The 18,277-nt window shown below is 43.4% G+C and overlaps 1 protein-coding gene across 7 annotated transcripts in view; it reads right to left on the reverse strand.

Moving 5' to 3' along the window:
* Nucleotides 1–18,277, reverse strand: part of KIF21B (kinesin family member 21B) — a 71,155-nt gene that overhangs the window by 20,059 nt on the left and 32,819 nt on the right. For 5 of the 7 annotated variants that reach the window (XR_015951063.1, XR_015951062.1, XM_060276997.2 and 2 more), the window contains exons 5-20: nucleotides 14,939–15,073; nucleotides 14,681–14,848; nucleotides 13,867–13,982; nucleotides 12,969–13,164; nucleotides 11,981–12,170; nucleotides 9,560–9,623; nucleotides 7,248–7,469; nucleotides 6,680–6,764; nucleotides 5,435–5,549; nucleotides 4,889–5,080; nucleotides 2,832–3,031; nucleotides 2,541–2,648; nucleotides 1,966–2,034; nucleotides 850–1,079; nucleotides 343–490; nucleotides 26–220 (exon numbers count right to left, since the gene is read on the reverse strand). Coding sequence is in view for 5 of the 7 variants with exons in the window: in XM_060276997.2 (XP_060132980.1) it covers nucleotides 26–220; nucleotides 343–490; nucleotides 850–1,079; nucleotides 1,966–2,034; nucleotides 2,541–2,648; nucleotides 2,832–3,031; nucleotides 4,889–5,080; nucleotides 5,435–5,549; nucleotides 6,680–6,764; nucleotides 7,248–7,469; nucleotides 9,560–9,623; nucleotides 11,981–12,170; nucleotides 12,969–13,164; nucleotides 13,867–13,982; nucleotides 14,681–14,848; nucleotides 14,939–15,073 (2,433 nt within the window). In the remaining 2 variants the exon portion in view is untranslated. The remainder of the gene's footprint in view (nucleotides 1–25; nucleotides 221–342; nucleotides 491–849; nucleotides 1,080–1,965; nucleotides 2,035–2,540; nucleotides 2,649–2,831; nucleotides 3,032–4,888; nucleotides 5,081–5,434; nucleotides 5,550–6,679; nucleotides 6,765–7,247; nucleotides 7,470–9,559; nucleotides 9,624–11,980; nucleotides 12,171–12,968; nucleotides 13,165–13,866; nucleotides 13,983–14,680; nucleotides 14,849–14,938; nucleotides 15,074–18,277) is intronic. The other 2 variants (XM_060276998.2, XM_060277001.2) reach the window with 1 other exon arrangement.

Raw genomic sequence — 18,277 nt, forward strand, 5'->3', positions numbered from 1 at the left:
TGCATCATGCATAGATCGGACGAACCTTGGTCTCTTCCAGCTGCATTATGGTGGCCTGGCAGTCAGAAATGCCGTCATTGATGTAGTCAATGTTGGCTGCCAACACCTCAATCTCCTCATTCAACTCCTGCAGCCCCTTCTGCTCTTCAGGGTTCTCTGTCAGCAGCTTCTCCCTCTTCCCCAGAAGCATCTCCTGCATCAGTGACAGCTCCTCACGTTTCTGAAAATGGGGAACAGAAGGCAGAATGTTTCCTCTTTGCCCATGTTGTGTAGCCCCTTCTCTGGCTCTCCTCCTAGGCCCTTCGCCTTCTGCTCCAGTGAGAAACAGCCACTTTTCATCACCTTGATGAGTCGCTCCATATCCGACTCCAGATTGATGATGGTCATCCTCTGCATGACAATGTCAAAGACACGGCGCTCCAGGGACTGCCACTTCATGCGGGCTGCCTTACTGAAGGTCTGGTTTGCCCCTTTCTTTACAAACTTCTTCCTGCAGATGGAAGTCATGTACAAAAAACTGAATAGCATGATCTTGGAATTATCCAAAACCAGAGATGGAAAGGCTGCAGCCTCCCAGATGTTGCTGGGCTCCATCTTGCATCAGTCACAGCAAAATGGAAAAGCTGGAGTCCAGCAATATCTGGAGGGATATTCTGGGTTCTTCCTACCCAAGCATACTGGGTGGATGGAAATGGGGGCTGCTCTGAATGCTGCCAAGTAAAGGAAGGCACAGAAAAGCCAGTGGATTAGAAGTCAAGACAGGCCTCAAAGGAATCTATATCAGATGGTTTTAGACTTCTAGGTCAGTCTGACTTACCTAGAAAACTGCTAACTGGGCCAGTGTCTTACCTGACTGTTCGAGTCCCATTTGTGGAAGAAGGAGGGTCTCCCAGAAAGGTGTTGATTTTCCGATTCCATTGGCGCACAATGCTGGAGACAGAGCGAGAACTAGATTCTGGCTCGGAGGAGGTGGTGCTGGTGGAGACCTCTACACCCGAGTCCAGCATGGTTTGCTTCTGATTCATTCTTCCAGCAACCCGATCAGACATAGGTTTGGCCAGACGGCGCAGAGCAGAGACCTAGACAACAACACAACAAAGCAGTCCAGAAGAATGGAAATATAGAGGTGACAACATACATGATACAGTCTTAAGAAGGGTTGCTATGTGAAAATATCTTCAAAGTGTTAGCTGCTCAGTCTCCAGCCTCAACCCTAGTCTCTACTCATGCCTAAGTGCACAGTGTCTGCTCACAATATCAGCTGTTTTTACAGATGTTCCCAGTAATGTTGGGCATTCATGGCAGAATGAGAAAAATGCCACAAGTTACCTACATATGAGCTTAAATATGTAACAAAACAAAGAACCGTGTTGGCAATTGCACACTAAGCCATGTGTGGCGCAGCATGTACGTATGATGCCCAGTTGGATGACAATGAACAACAAAGTTGCTCTGGATAAAAAGAAAGTGGGCATCCTAAAGAGAGAGAGAAATCGTGTAACCCACGAGAGCTCAAAAGAATTTTGGATGCAAATTCTTCCTGCTGGATCATCCTGCTGTGTCCTATCTTTTCTGTGAAATATGAGGAAAATTGTAGCTTTGTCAGGGGGTTTTTGGTGGGGGGGGGGAAGGAAGGTTGTTTTTGTCTAGGCTATATATTACATTAGCCTTTGTATTTTGGAAATGTGGCTTTATTATTTTTAATAAAAGAAGGAAATAGTGTGTGCATCGTACACTGTTCCATGTAAAGAATCCCTGAAGAGTGGGAGATATATTCCTTGTCTGGTTCATTCATGTCTCCAGTCTGAGTGACTTATGACAGGTAAAAGCACACCCACCAAAAATATCCACGAGCCTTTCTGGATGACAGTGAGAGGCTTTCAATACAGCAAAAGCCAAGGCGAGTGTATTTTTAGAGGAAACTGAACACTCTCCTTCCTTGTGAGCAAGAAGGTCACCACTCACCTCTTGGGTTTTCCTGCGAAGTACAATCTCCTGCTGCCGCTTCTGAGATTCTAGCGCTCGAATCTGAAACTGCAGGCACAGCATGATAAAAGTTATTAACAAAACCCACAGGCAGAGGATCTCAATGGGAGTGATGTCAGCCTTGACTAAAATGGAGACAAATGTGTATTGGTGTAAAAAGAATGTGTGGAAGGAAGCCAACTCCTCCTAAACCACAATATGTCTCAAGTTGCTTTGGAGCACAAGAGGGGAGAATGCTGCTGCTCTCGTGTCCTACTAGTAGACTTCCCGTAGGCAACTGGGTTGGCCACCGTGAGCACAGGATGCCACACCAAGTGGTCCTCTAGTCTGATCCAAGAGACCTCTTCTTATGTACTTGTAGACACACAAGTTATTTTTGTGAAGAGGGCTGAAGTGAGGCAGGCATTAAATCACAGCTTCGCTTTGCATGATTGCTCTGATTATACTGAGCATCTTCCCCTCTCCTGTCCACCAGCAGTCTATGGGTTTTTGTAAGCTCTACTAGGAAGAGGCTTCTCAAAGCTTGAGCAGCCACAAATGGTGCTATTGCCCACCTCCTGCCTCCTCTGCTCCTTCTTCAGCTGGGCAATCTCCCGGTTCCTTTTCGTCTCTGCCAATCTGCGCCGCTGCTGCTCCTCACGCATTTGTTTCATCAGTGCCACCTGTAGGGCATAAGTAGACTCAATGCCAAGCATAATAACTGAGAAGCTGGCTTGCCCCAGTGACTATCTAGGACCACCTTCCCCAAGCTGGCTGGGCTGAGGGTGGGAATCCAAAACACCCAGAAGGTGCCCTGTTGTTTGGCCTTAGCCAAATGAAGAGTAGCAAATTCCCAGGCAAGGTACCTTGGCTTTCTTCATCTCTGCCACTTCTGCATTCAGCTTCTTCAACTCTCGCTCATATCGCGACTGGTTCTTGAGGAGACGGGCATGCTCCTTCTGGGCTGCCTGCAACTTTTGCAGGTCCCTGTTCATCTCCCTTAGACGCTTCTCATAATCTGCTTTGATCTTGTTCGCCTTCTCTTCTGTGTAGCATTCCATGGAACCTGAGGGAAAAAACAAAGGAAGCATGTGAATCAGGAGTGACAGACTACAGCTCCCATCATCCATGACCAACTGGCCATGGTGGCTGGGGCTGTTGGAGTCTCAACAACATCCAGAGGGCCACAGCTTCCACATCTCTGATGCAGATTTTAAGTACAGACAGACTGTACTCAGTGCCAATGTCACTGATTTCAGAATGCTAGATTCTGATGTAAATGATGCAGTTAGGAAATCTTATTTATTAAATTTATATCCTGCGCCTTTCCCCAAAGGGGCCCAGGGTGGCAAACAACAAGTAATAAAAGAAGAAAAACTTCTCAAAAACAACTCCAATAAAGATACAGGCTGGGAAAGGTCTCAACTAAAAAAAGCTTGTTGGGTGAGGAAGATATGGTGACAGAAAGACAACAGAGATGGTGCCTGTCTGATATTCAAGGGGAGGGAATTTTAAAGGGTAGGTGCCATGACAATAGAGGCCCAATTTCTACATTGTGCAGAATGGACCTCCTGATAACATGGTATCTGTAAGGGGCCCTCACTTGCAGAGTGCAGCGACTGATTGTCTCATCTCTTATACAGTGGTACCTCTAGTTGCAGACACGATCTGTTCTTGGGTGCCGTTCGTACCCCGAAAAGTCCGCAACTAGAGTGGCCCTTCTGCCCAAGCACGGAGCACGATACAGCGCTTCTGTGCATGCGCGAAACACACAGAACGCTTCTGTGCATGCGACAAAACCCGGAAGTATACACTTCCAGGTTTGCTGCATTCACAAGCCAAAAAGACGCAACATGAACCTAACGCAACACGAGGTATGACTGTATACCCAATCTGCCAGGTATCCTTGTCCCAAGCTGCAAAGGGCTTTATATGCCAGAAGCAGCATCTTGAACAAAGCCCAGTAACTAATTGGCAGCTAGTGCTGGTCTTTCTACACCAAGATAATGTGCTGTGAACATCCTGCACAGTAAGCAGTTGAGCCACCACATTTTGCACCAGTTGCAGCTTTCGGACCAGCCTCAAAGATAGCCCCACATAGAGTATACTGCAGTAATTTAGCCTGGAGGTTACCAGTGCATCACTGACAGTGGTAAAGCTGTTCCTGGTACAGAAACAGCTGTAGCTGTCTTACCTGCCAAAGCAGATGAAAGGCACTCTTAGCTACTGATGTTACCTGGGCCTCTAGTGACAAAGGTGAATCAAACCTGCTCTTTCAGAGTACAATTCCATCCAAACCAGGTGATGGACTAATTATTTGGACCTGGGGCCCACCCCTAGTGCCTTCATCTTTCCAGAATTCAATGTCAGCTTATTGGTCTTCTTTCAGCCCCTCGCCAACTAGAATGGGTGTGAGCAAAGTCTCATGGCTCCAGGTTTCCCTTTTCCTTCTCCTCCTGCATGGCCAGAAGCAGAACTTCACTAACATTTGGTTTCACTTTTAACAAATGGCTTCTAGATGCAAAGGAACAACAAGTTCTAGTTTAAAACAAACTGGTGCTTTTCTCAACAAGCCAACTTCAAACTGTGCGTTATGAAGCTGGGTTGTTTATGGTTTAAAACAGCCTCTTGCTGGTTAATCTCTAGTTCATGTTTGTAACAAGAAGTAAAGATTATTTGAAAGTAAAACTAAACAGTAGTGTCATGTCTCATTCAGATGGCCCAGGCCTTACTGTTAAGCAATGGTTTAGCATTTCCTTCTAATCACACTTTAAGCGTATGGGTAGAAATGTTGCTTAAGCAATCTTGCCACCCTTGTATCACAGCCTCGGTTGAGAATCCAAATGCAAAATCTTTTATTATCAGCATACAGATGCTGTTCAAACTGTCAAAATCCAATTTTGCCCAAGCGGCATGCCCTTACTCAGGTTTTGCAGGACCCTGTCCCTCTCTTGCTGTGTGTCACGGATCTTGTTCTGCAGTAGAATCAGCTTCTCCTCATACTGGTGCTTCAGAGTTTGCAGGCGCCGCTGGCTGTTCTCCAGCTCATCTATTAGCTTCTGTTTGATCTCAATCTCACAGGTCAGGTCAGCCAGATCAGCTTGGAAATTTGCTGCTAGATAACACACACACACAAAAAAAAACCCCTTCACCATCTTGAAGATAGTGGTATCTAAACTCATTACAACCTCCACTAAAGACTAGAATAAGCTGTATCCCTTTTATGGACTTGAATGCTAAGAGAAAAAGCCTAGCATATGTACAGGCATGTTTCTTGTGCTATTAAAAGGATTACAACAGTAGTTGCAGGTGGAAAATGGGGGCTGTGGATTCAGCATTTCAAACCCAAATGAATTAAAGGCCATCCCCTCCATATATCCTGAAGACTGTGTGTGTTGTGTTCACCTAGATCCCTGCAGAGACTGCACTAAGAGTCATCAGCCTTTTAACACTTGCTGCAGTAGCCTACCCTTTTCTTCAACATCCGAGTCAGAATCCACCAGGCTTTCTTCACTTCCCGAATCATCTTCCTCTTCCTCCTCCTGGCCGCCTTCTTCCTCACAGCCACTCTCATCCCGTTCCTCCTGAAAACAGAAGGTACAGTGATGAGAAAATGCCTGTTCCAAGGCATTGCAGTTCCAACCCTGCCCAACTTTTGGTTGCATATGGCAATATGCTTTCCTTGGTTTGCTAATTTGTTCCTATGGCAATCCTTAATTCAATGCATTTTGCACTGCTTAGGAACACAGGCATCACGGGGATGTTACTTCTTACAGTTCATACTTCCTTTCATGAGTCTAACCTTCTGTTCTTCTAGTTGATGAATTAGCAAAACACTAGAAGATCAGCGCTTACCAAAATCCTGGACATGGATTCAGAAATCAAGCCGGATGTTGGGAAGTGAAGGCAGAGAAGATCTAACACACATCACCAACAACTCAATCAAACCATGCTGTATTTTCCCTGGCCATTCGTTCTACTAGCTTCCAAGCCTTTGTCTTTCAACTTTGCTCTTCAAAGCAAGGACCCTGGAATGTAATCCCAGTGTACACAGCGGGCCTACTGTATTCCCAAATGTTCATCTTAAATATATCAATGTAACAACCCCCTGCCCCCAAAACAAGGATCAGTGCAGAAATAATGTAATGTGCACAGTCAAAATTATGCCTTTAGCAGTGCGCTGTTATTTCCTCCAAAAATAAACAAGTTTGTCAGTTTTAACCAATTTATTTAACTTTATTTAAATCAAAGAATGTTTCCATTTTATAATGTGCACAGCCCCAGGCTTTTAAGAATCCAATGGCATCCCACAGAGACATTCATGTTTTGAGACAGAAAAACAAGACATACTTCATTCACCTACTTAAAAAACACACCTATTTGTCAGCCTATTCTGCTCCATTTATCCAAGGGTGTTGGATTAAAGAGAAGCTTGCATTTCTCAGAGGAAATGGCAGGAGATATTTTATTGAGACTCAGGAGCCTAAGGAATTAGTGGGCAATTGCTGAGGTCAGGAAACATTTGAAGCAGATGTTAAATCTGGCTGAAGGGAATAGCACTTGAGATGTCCTTTACGGCCAGTTTCTCATTATACTGAAAAATTGCCACAGGACTCATCCTGATGCTATCAAAGGCCAGCAGTAGGTTTGGCACCCTTAATAATTGCTCAACTAACACTGAAGTTGTATGCATGAGAAGGGCAAGATCTCTTACCTCTTCCACTTCATTCTCATCTGTCTCATCCGCCTCATTACACTGCTGCATCCTCAACCTCTTCTTAAACCCTTCTTTCTCTGGGCTGCAGAAAAGAAAAGAAGGCAGTTTTAAATGAACATCTGTTTCTAAATCATTCATTTTTATTCCAGATTGCAGAGTCACAAAAACAGGCAGTCAGGGCAGCTAAGAAAACAAACACCACTCTAATTACAACAAATCAAAACAACATTTCATCTGCATAACTAATGGGAAGGGGACATTTCCATTGGAAACACAATCATTTGCCTCTTCTGGGCTTTTTGGCTAAGCTCTTTGCCTGCAGTCACTCTCACGAAGCTTTCTGCAAGACAGAAAGTATTTACTATCCTTGCAATACAGAAGAGAAAATCAACACAGAAAAGGGTGTTGTATTGTAGATCATGAGAGCTGCATTACAGGAGTCTCATAGAGTGAGAATGATGGAAAACAAATATATTTTGATACTTCTAAGAAGTTCTGAAGGCCCAGCAGCATAACCAGAGTAGAAGGGTCCTGAGCAGATGCAAGACAAAGGAACCCATTTTACCTTTTCTTTCGCAGCTTAGTCTCCTTCTTCAACCGTTCTACATCTTGCTTGGCCCACTGGATGACTTCTGAGGCCTCAGCTTGCGCAGAGGAGACAGGGCTATTTGAAGCTCCCAACCCAGGAGATGAAGATAAGCCCATGGAATAAGGAAGCCTGGAGGAAACTCGAGACAGACCACGACGCAGTGATTCATTCATAGCTTCACTCTCCAAGAGCTTTGTCCTACAAAGAAGACAAGAGATAGCAGTCACCTCATAGTGTCCATTATATACTGAAGTGCTGACATGAAGACAGAGACAGATTCATATGGGAACTGTGGGGAGGAGAGTATCTGCTAGCCCAGAATCACATGGATACAAGTCCATCTGATGCCCTCATTGACATGTAATCATAAGTAAGGGACTAAAAAAGACCATAAGGGAGGATTGCTCAACTCTTTAACTCTTGACAGCATATAGCTTCATTAACAGGAATGAGCAGGACCCAAAAGGCAGTATAACGTATAATCTCTTGATTCAGCAGAAAATAAAATCTATGGGGGGAAACACTTGGGGGAGGAACCTGAGAAACCTGCTAGTTATGATAATTCTTTAAAAAAAAAATAAAAACCAAACTTTATTCTTGATGTGAGGGGGGAAAGAAGATGGAGTGGTGGGGGACACACACTCCTTCCTCATGATGTCTACAAATCAGTTATCTCAGATTAAGGGAAGGGGCCATTGCTCTGTGGTGGAACACATGCTTTGCAATGAAGAATACCCCAACTCTTGGCATTGCCAGTAAAAAAAGAAGCCCAAGTGCAAGGTGCTGGGAAGATCATGGAGTGACACTGCCAACTGGAGCCATTTGTACTTATAAAATGCAAATTTTGATATCCTAAATTCTATTAGTCAGAACATTGGAAAATCAAGGAAGCCATGCTACTAATATGATTCTTTGAAATTCTGAAGCAGAATATTCCACTACCATATTACTTGCATCTGCTTCTATCCCCCCAGCTACATGCTTGGCTATCTGCATCCCTGTATCACTCCTATCGCATGCCTGGCCAGCAGGGGGCTCATGCCGTTGCATGCTTGTGTACTTGTGACAGCTTCAGCTGTTTGTTCCTGCATCTGTGGCATACTGCTACAAGTTTATATGCATGTGGGACCTGCAACTGCTGCTCTCAACTTTATTGCCTTTGTGTGTCTGTGAAAGCCACCACTGCAGACAAAGAGGTTATAAAGAGGTTATTTTAGGCACCTTTGTTTACAATTCCCATACCTTGGAAGGGCATAAGTGAATTTATAAGTACCACAAATCTCTTATATCAAAGGGTTGTTTCTTTTTTTATTATTATTAAATTTCTTCTTTTACAAAAATACGTGCATTGTCTCTTTTTTTAAGTTGTGTTTTCTTACAGATCAGTTTCATTTGTTGTGAAACATTGGTGTTGCATGCAGTATTAGGTTGGGAAGAAAAGAGGGGAAGAGAGGAGGAGAGGGGATGGTGAGTGGGATGGGGTGGGCAATGCTTCTATTCTTCTCCTTAGCGTATGTGTGGGGTTTTGTGTCAGCATCACTTGTATGGGTTATCTTATTATTCGTCAAAGGGTTGTTTCTGATCCTAAAGTGTTCATCATTTGAAGATTACAGTGCACAAAGGGCAAGAAGCCGCAGGGGTGAAAGTACTGGCTTAAAGCTACTTGAATAGTCACCAGTATAGAAATATAAATATATAAATCTGACATCAGGAACCAGAAGACAGAAAAACCAGTAGGAGAACACTTCAATCTCCCAGGACATTCTATACAAGATCTCAAAGTAGCTGTCTTACTACAAAAGAATTTCAGAAATAGACTGGAAAGAGAAGTTGCTGAATTGCAACTTATCACCAAGCTCAAAACCATGGAGGGACCTGGTTTGAACAGAGATATCGGGTTCTTATCTCATTATACATGATAAGCGATCTTCAGCCATCTCAACCCTTGCTTTTTCATGCAAAACCATTTGCAGTCGTTTGCGGTCATCAACAGCTATCAGTCAGTCAATCACCCATTTCCACCACCCTTCTGAGTGATCCCCCCTCCCCATCCCCACCCCTCCCCACCCCTTCTCTACATAAGTGCCTGGAAACTTCCATTTCACTGTATCTGAAGAAGTGTGCATGCACACGAAAGCTCATACCAAAATAAAAACTTAGTTGGTCTTTAAGGTGCTACTGAAGGAATTTTTTTATTTCACCAGTATAGAAGTTAGATATTTTTTCTCTTTCAAGAACAAAAAGGACAAAAGTGGGTGTGGGGAACCCAGAGGACCACTCCATCTTACCTGAGCTCCTCTATTTCCCGGATGTAGTTCTGAATCAGAGCACCAATAGCCTCATTGCCATCACCTGGGAGAACAGAAATTAAATTCTAAACAATAATGGAGAGAGGCTTCCGGTTGACCACGCCATCTTGCTCAGACGGGGGTCCGCACAGCGGAGCGGACCTCGGCGCTTCAGAGGTGGAGGGAATCGTTCCAGCGAAACGAAACCTCCTTAAAAGCCCCAAATCGTGCTTTTTGGGGACAGATTTTGCCTGGCGGCGCCAAAAGCGGGCTCTCTCCTCCCCGGATCGGCTTTGTTTAAGCCCCCGAGAGCGAGGAGGTGAACCGCGGCGGACAGGCTGACATTGCTGCTCTGAGAGTGCGAAGCTGCGAGTCTGGGAAGTGGAGGTGGCCAATTCTTCAAAGAACATTCAGCAAATGAATAGACTGTGAGTAATTTGGATTCTTTGGAATGTAAATTAAGGCAACAATTTGGACCTGGGAGAGAGGGGAAAAGAGGAAGCCACCCCCCCCCCCACGGTAACATAAGAGACAGTAAACAGAAACCCGAAGCCGTAAACAGAAGATTTTAACTTAAAAGGATTCCTCAAAGGCATCAAAGAGAATCTCCCCTAAATGCAGGGTAAAAGGGGAGAGAGACTGTTGTGATTGCCCTGCAGAATGAAGTTAAGACTAAGAAAGACCTTTCTTTTTCTCGGGAGCCGGCAGCCCAGAAAACCCAGTGAGCTGACCAGGATTTATAGTTAAATTTTATTTCTATCTTTATCTCTGTACTTTTTGGGAATTTTTTTTTGGTTTATATGCTTTTGAAATGTGAGTTCGAACTTTATTTTTAAGAATGCAGCCAGCTTGTTAAAATGGAGTCGAGAAAATAGACTGCGATCATATTCCACCCCATGTGACAAGTTTTGACCTTGACAGGACTGAACTATGTCAACAAAAAGGTACCCGCCTGAGTTTCAGCGGACTGTTTTGACCTTAATGTGGGAAACAAGAATAGAACTATGTCAAGAGGAGACACAACGGCTAGTGTTACAGCAACAATTCCAGATTGTGATGACAGAATATGATTTCCTAGAAGATGAAGCTTTTGAAACTGAAGAAGATGAATGTGAGAATGACAATGATGATGACTGTGATGATTTAACACAAAATGAAGCCCATCACGAAAAAAATGATGATTTTACTCTACAAAAAGTTGGATGGAGTGCCTCCCCTTCGAGGGGGGCACGACTGGATTTACTGGAACTCCAGAATGACCACAGGGAAGAAGGAAAAATTAAGCAGAGAAGAGAAGAAGCTCAGGGGTCTGATATGGAGGCCTGGATGGCAAAAGACTGCAAACAGGGGGTGGGGTGAAGGGAAAGTGAAGTGGTGATTGTAAGGATGGGTTAATAGGACTATAACTGGACTGCTGACTATGGAACTTGCTGGATTGGAGGGGTGGAGCAGGTACTCGGGGGGAGTAAGGTTAGTTTGGGAATAGTTATAGGTTTAAAAAGTGAATTGATTCTGGAAAAAGGTGAAAATATGGAGGCCTATAGAGGGGTAAAAATTAGGCACGGGAAGAAAAAATGGGAGTTTGATTTCTCAGTGATTGGACAATAGGCGAAAATGATAATAGTTTAAAAGTGGTATAAGATATAAAGGTGTATGTTATAAAATATGAACTATGAAACTGTTGAAGATGATAAATAAGGGAGGAAAACCGGGGAAGGGTGGGAGGGTGGGGAAGCCCACAAAATATGGTTTAACAATTATGAATTTAACAATTATGATGAATTTTTTTTTTGTCTTTTTTCCTTTTTGTCTTTTTTTTTCCTCTTCTCTTTTTTCTCTTTTTCTCTTTTTGTATTTTCTTTTTTTTTTGGTATGACAATAGATGGTTGGATGGATGAACTCCTGCGTACTGCCCTGGTTCACTGGAGCTCCCTGGTGGCAGGGGGGGGCTTGGGGGGCAGGGGAGGGGGAGGAGGACAGAAACCCAATCATAAAATGGACCACTTCTGACTGATCACCTGCGTGGGATACTTCTGTGGCAGGGGAGGACCCATGGAGGGGGGTGGGAAGAAGGTGGAAAAGGTGTTTATGTATGTACCATCTTTTGTAATTTGTAAAAACCAATAAAAATTATGTTAAAAAAAAAAAAAAACAATAATGGAGAAAGCTAGACAAGAGCAAGCAAAATCCCAAAGAAATCAGAGAAGCCCAATTGCTATGGAAAACAAAAGCACCCAGGCTAAGCATGCTTCACTGAACATATGGCTAACATCATGCACACTTTGGTCCTTCATAAAAACCAACCCTGAAATCTGTAAACACAATTTTTCTCTTGTGACTTTAAGGAATATATAGCGCCATTTGTATGCTGTCCAATGAAATGGTCTAGAGACCCCAACCAGTTGCCCCTCTCAGTCTCACCTGCCTTGGCAAGAATCAAGTTGGCTTCTTGGCTCATCAAGTGTGTGACACGGATGTTGATGGCATCAATAGCTTCTTGCATGGCCTTCACACGCATACGCAAAGTGGTGTTCTCCTTCTGCAGCATGGCATTCTCCTGGAACAGGTCGCTGTAGCCTTCAGAGCCATCCTCTCCAATGACACGCTTGCCCTTTGGAGACAGAAATGAATGAAAACACCAGTAGGAAGGGCTGGAGAGCACATGGGCTGGGGTGGAAGACAGTCGCCCTGTGCGCATCCCAATTAAGGGACATAATCATCATAGTATACTTCAGTCATCTCAAGCCTTCTGCCTGTCATGGCAGTCTTGCACATACAGGAAGGCTCTGAAGTTGGGGTACTTTTCAAGTACTTTATAATCCACCTTCCTGCAGAAATAGTTCAGTGACTGCCATTTTTTTTAACCAGCTCTTAAAGAGTTGCATAAAAGATTTATATTTATGTTTATACGCCAGTCTTTGATCATTGAGGCTTCTCAAAGTAAGAGTACTACATTTTAAAAGACAGTAAAATCTAACTATCACATGAACTTTTTAAAAAGAGAGATTAGAAGACCTCCAATAAAAGTGCACCACAAGCAGCAGCTTGTGGCAAAATCATGCAGTGGTGGACTTTGGGCTCTCAAATTTCAGCGGCGCACTATATACTGGGTTTGCTCTCTACAAAGCAGGTTGCTATCATCCCTATTTTGAAGATGGAGAAACTAAAGCTTAAAGAAACCCGCCAATGTTCATCTCTAGCAAATCATCTGCAGAAGTAGAACTTTTCAAATAAAAAAAGGGAGTGGGCCAAATATGGCATTAATATATTTTCTCCAGGGGAATTTAACTGGGTGTGCAACATTCCTAAAAGGGGGGGGGGGGAGAGAAAACACCACTAGGGACAAGGGAACTACTTCAAGTGCTGAAGTTGTGCCACTCAATGCAAAACGCTCCCGACATCTCCTTACCGCCTTGTACTCCATGAGCTCCAGCTGAAGGCGAGCAATTTCAGCTCGCAGGGCACTGATCTGCTGGCTCGTCTTATCCTGGTTCACCACCACTTTGTTCTTGATGTTGCGAGCTCTGTTGGCATACTTAAGGGTATTCAGGGTCTCCATAAAATCCCGATCTGAAGGGCTCACACAGGCAATCATTATGGTTTGGCTATGAAGGTGGGAGAATAAATAAGGTCAAGCACAGGAGGGCTGCTAGTCTCCCTGCCGCATCAGCTATCTCCCAGTGAGAGTAGCGGTGCAGACTGGGTCAAGCCATTCCCAATGCTGGCAGTCTGGCAGCTCAAACCAACCAGCCTCAGAGGGCTCCAATTTGCTGAATGGTGAATCAGAGTTTGAGCTGACAAGAGTTCTGAACAACCTTGCCCCCCCCCTCTTGCCTTGGGCAAATTACCAAATATTCTGCCAAACAGAAAGCAGGAGTTCCCAAATCCAAAAGGCCATGACAAGACAGACAAAGAACATGAAGGAAAATTGGGGGGGGGGCAGCTGTACAAGGAAACAGACTAGAAAAGAGGGGGAAGGAAGAGATTACAGTGATCCCATGTTAGGAGGTACAGTTGCCAGAATTCTGGATCAAAAACAGCTTAGGCATATTATGTAAGCATCTATTCTGCAAAAGCCAATAATCACATTTGGAACCCAGGAAGAAATGAGGCCCAGGATGTGTTTAAAAATACGTTCTTTGGCACTTCTGCTGTGGCCTTGCCTTGGGACCTCTCATTAAGGGATCCCATGGCCATGCAGCGTTAATCATAACACACAATTCAGACAGCCTCCTCACCTGCAACCACCCAACCCCAGTAACCCTGCAAAAGCTACAAACAGCTGTTCTAGTGCCTCTTTCCATTACCTGTTGCCACCAAGGGAATCTTGGAGGAGCCGAGTCAGCTTTGAATCTCGGTAGGGCACATGCAAGGCTCTCTTGCTCTGGTCCCCAAGGGCGCTGATGACGTTCCCCAGTGCTAGCTATCAAGAAAAAGGGCAAGTCGGCAAATAAGAGATGGGCACTTTCCCTTGTGCCTTTATTCTGGCACCATACATCCCTCATAGAAAAGCAAACATAGCTTCAAGCAGTTATTCCCTTTTTGAGGTCACAAATCAGCCCTCCACCCCCACTTACTGGGATGAAACTTATACTGGTAAACACCATGACTTTTCCATTACAGGGACGAACCATATAAACCACATAAACTTTGCTGCCAAACAGGCAAGCTTGCTATATCACCATGACTGAACCTTAGCCTACAGAATCTGGCTTTCACAGAAACCTCCATCCAACCCTAGAGAATCTCAACTCATTTTTAGAAAGATACAGGCATCTATATCATACCTAAATTATACATGCTTGCAAATGTCACTGTCACTTTCAGACTATACTATAGTTCCATTCCCACAATTCCCTGTCTCTTAAATTTGCAATGGCTTCAGGGACAGAGCCTTGCCCACCAGAAACAACATAGATTTCCTGGGGTTTCCCATTCCATGAAGCCTGCATGCTACAACAAAGAGCTCTCTTATATGCCTACAGCAAGCCATGGCTTGTGCAAACTCCAAAACAGTAACAAAGGTGCTGGATAATACTTGGTTTGCCAGGCAAAATATTACAGGACCTGGCACTTGTTGTCATATCCAATCTTGACCCATTTGTATGATAAAGGCCATACCAAACCACAGTTGATGGAGATCCCTTCCTTGGCTCTCTCTCCGGTTGCACCAGTCCGCTTCAACCTCTCTGAGCCAGCCAGGTCAACAAAGTGGAATTTGGCTGTTCGCGTCTCATATTCACTAGAAGGCTGGGATCCCTCGAGGAGACTGTTGGAGTCTCCATTCACCTACAATCGGAACACATCCCAGAATCATTTCCCGAGGTGTAATGGATTCTGCAATTGCTCCATCCCGTCCTCCCCTTCTCATGTCCTTACCAAGTGTACAGGGGAGCAGACGCGCATTTGGCAAAGGTAGATGGTGAAGATGGCATGGGAGCGGGAGCTCTGGACATTCATCTGGGTGCTGGCTGTGGTTCGAGAGAGAGCTCCCTGCTTCAGGCACTGAATCAGCTGCAGGGACAGACAAGAGTAGGGATGACGGTTACACTTTCTGGCCAAGATGCAAGGCAACACATGCACACACAAAAGCAAACTGAATCATTTTTCAACCTTGCTTGAACAGGCGTACAGCTTCCTGCTGGACACTATTTCATCATTAGCTCTTGCGAAAGTCAACCCCCTACAGGACTATAACAATCAGGATCGAGCTAGATCTGACATGCAGTTGTGTGTCTCTTTCCCCCAACAGGGCTGGAAGGGAGAGTGAAGAAGAGGCCAGGTTGGTGGGGTTGTTCAACTCTGCCTCCTCTGGATTTTTTTCAGCTCAAAATCACACACACACTCCTAACTCCAAATACAATTTAGTACTTTGTTGAGGAGGTGTTAATTATTACCACTGTATCACTTATATAAACTAAATGATACAGTGACAGAAAACCTGGTGAGACAAGATTTGCAAATTTATCTGAACTTACAAGATTTCTTGTAAAGACTGGCATTCTTTGATAAAGTAATGATTGTGGTGCCTGTTTCTAATGCTTCTAATTGCTTCCTGTTTCACTGCCAATATGTAAATGACAGAGATAGTGAGATACTGATTTTGTCTGTTTCTTCTTATAAATATGCAAGAACACACAAAGGAACATACACAACAATGTAAATATTTATGTATAAATAATATGTTTGACACACACACACACACTGCTTACGACACCCCTTACAACCATGGTCACAGCCACCTCAGGCATTTCAAGCACATGAACCACAGTTCTGTGGAGGGTAAACTACAGTTCCCAGGACTCTTTGCGGGAATTCTTCAAATGTATTTTAAGGGTATGGTGTGGTTGCAATCCATGTGCGCATGCACACAGACACACCCTTCCTATTGAAGATTATACTTCTGGCAAATGTCCACAGATGCTTATTCTATAATAAATTTGTCTGTCTTAGTTGTATATAATTGAAAGGAAATCCAGTCAATATTATATAAAATTAAGCTTGTCCAACAAATGCACTAGCGGTTTAAAGCACACGCCAAAGACGACACTTAAGAACGGAGATCTGGGATTACCTATTAAATTAAATGACGACGCTTGTCAGATTCAGATGATGGCATAAGAAAGCTTTGTATGTAACATACTAAACTGAGTCAAACCCTTGGGTCCATCTAGCTCAGATCTTCCATCTAGGCAGAAGATCTTCAGGATTTTAGACAGTGGTCTCTCCCAGCCCTACCCAGAGATGTCAGGGATTGAATTTGGGATCTTCTGAATGCAGTGTGCTGTACCACTCAACAACAGACCCTCTTCTCAAAGGGATGGGGAGATACAGAAAGGGCAGTTTGAACAGAAAAGTCTTAACACCCTCAAGGGTCTTTATTATAGACACTTGTATGGCTTAGGACTCCATGAACTAACAGAAAGATAACCATTTTATTAAAGGTCTGGAATAAAACACAAATATGATCATCTATATCTCCTCATGCCACACTCTTCTTAAAGACTTTCAACTACCAAAATGAGGCATTTTTCAATACTGCAGAAATTGCCTTGGTGAGTTTTAAGGTATTGTGGCAGGACAGCAGTTTCACTGCACATGAAGACCAAGCGCCAAAAGTGAAAACAAAAGGAGAATACCAGTGTTTCAGCTTCTTTGTAATTAAGACACTCTCTCTTATCTAAACTCTGAAACAATTGCCTAAGAGCTCTGGCAATATATGAACTGTGCATCTGAATCAAATGAAGGCCATTATATCTAGAAATACAATGCATGTGAGAAATAATTAAAAGTTCAATTGAATTATAACGGTAAGAATTCTGAAAAGGGCTTTTTTTGTCCTATTTGCATAAGCAAATTATTTCCTATATTTTTATCCTGCTTTTCAGACAAATTATTGTCTCTGAAAACAACAGGCATCAATTAAAAAAGAGAGAGTGACACACAGAAAAAGCCTGCCCATCAGGTTTGCAAACCAAAAAAAGACACATACGTACAAGAACTCAGTGAAGGAAGAAATTATGAGAGGGGCACATTCTATATGGGTTGCTAGATGGTGTGTATTCCTTAGTCTTTGGGGAGGTGGAAATATTGTTCGTGTTTGGGGCTCTTGCTGGAAAAACTGTGGTTGAAGGGGAGCATTCTTACCCATGTGGTTGAGTTGGCTAAAAATTAAATCTTTCTGGTATGGGATATTAAATGACTTTAATTACTAGTTATGTATTGCCCTTCAAGGCCAAAGGAATTCTAACTTGGAATATTAAAATTTCATATCCAAGAAAAGCATTGCCATATCTATTGATGGTTGCTAGGTTATCCGCTGCAAATGTCTGGAAACATACAGAAATTCCCAGTGATTAAATGTGGTTTAAAAAGATACCAGACCCTAGCCGTTATGGAGAAAGTGACGCGTATCTTTCAAATGAGAGAAGTAAGGATTCATGCGGATAAATTCACTAGAGTAATGGCAGCTGTTCATTGCCTCCCAGAAGAATCACCCTCATGAATTGATATTTGCAAATATGGATTGTGAATTATTTGATTCGTTTTATATTGTGAATGAATTTTAGATGGTATTTGCAGGTTGTGTGTGATAGTGTGGACTTTATCTTAACATTCAGGAACTATATTATTTACTATGGAAATATCTATGCCACCATGCAGCATAAATTCCCAGAGTGGGAACTTCTGTGAAACAAAACCCTTTCCTGGCTGGTACTGTCTTGCAGGTGGGAAGGGATGGCTCTATCTTCCTTGCTGATGGAAAGGAAGTTTTACGCATTAGATAAAATAATAATCGTAACCGGGGAAATAGATGCAGGACCTGCATATAAATTCTAGCAGCTCTCAGACCCTGCAAAGGAACAAAGAGATTATCTACTATCCAGGATCACTGTAAAAACAAATAATAGTGAAACTCATAATGCTCCCAACCATATTCTATATTCCAATATATAGAATATTCTATATTCCAACATATAGAATAGCAGCTAGAAGAAAGGGATAATCATTTCCACCGAGGGGGAGAAATGTGGGAAAAACTACCAGAAAATTTAAGGAGGATATTCCGCGTTATTAAAAGCAAAATGCATAAGAATTAGTGCACTGACTCATGGCTGAAAAGTGGGTTGTGTTATGGACTCCACCCAAATAAAGCATGCAAACAACTGAGTTCTGCCATGCAGACTGGTAGCATCTGCAGTGAGATCAGGATACAAT

Source organism: Zootoca vivipara, chromosome 7, assembly GCF_965207765.1.
Source record: "Zootoca vivipara chromosome 7, rZooViv2.hap1.1, whole genome shotgun sequence".
In the NCBI taxonomy this organism is placed as follows: domain Eukaryota; kingdom Metazoa; phylum Chordata; class Lepidosauria; order Squamata; family Lacertidae; genus Zootoca; species Zootoca vivipara.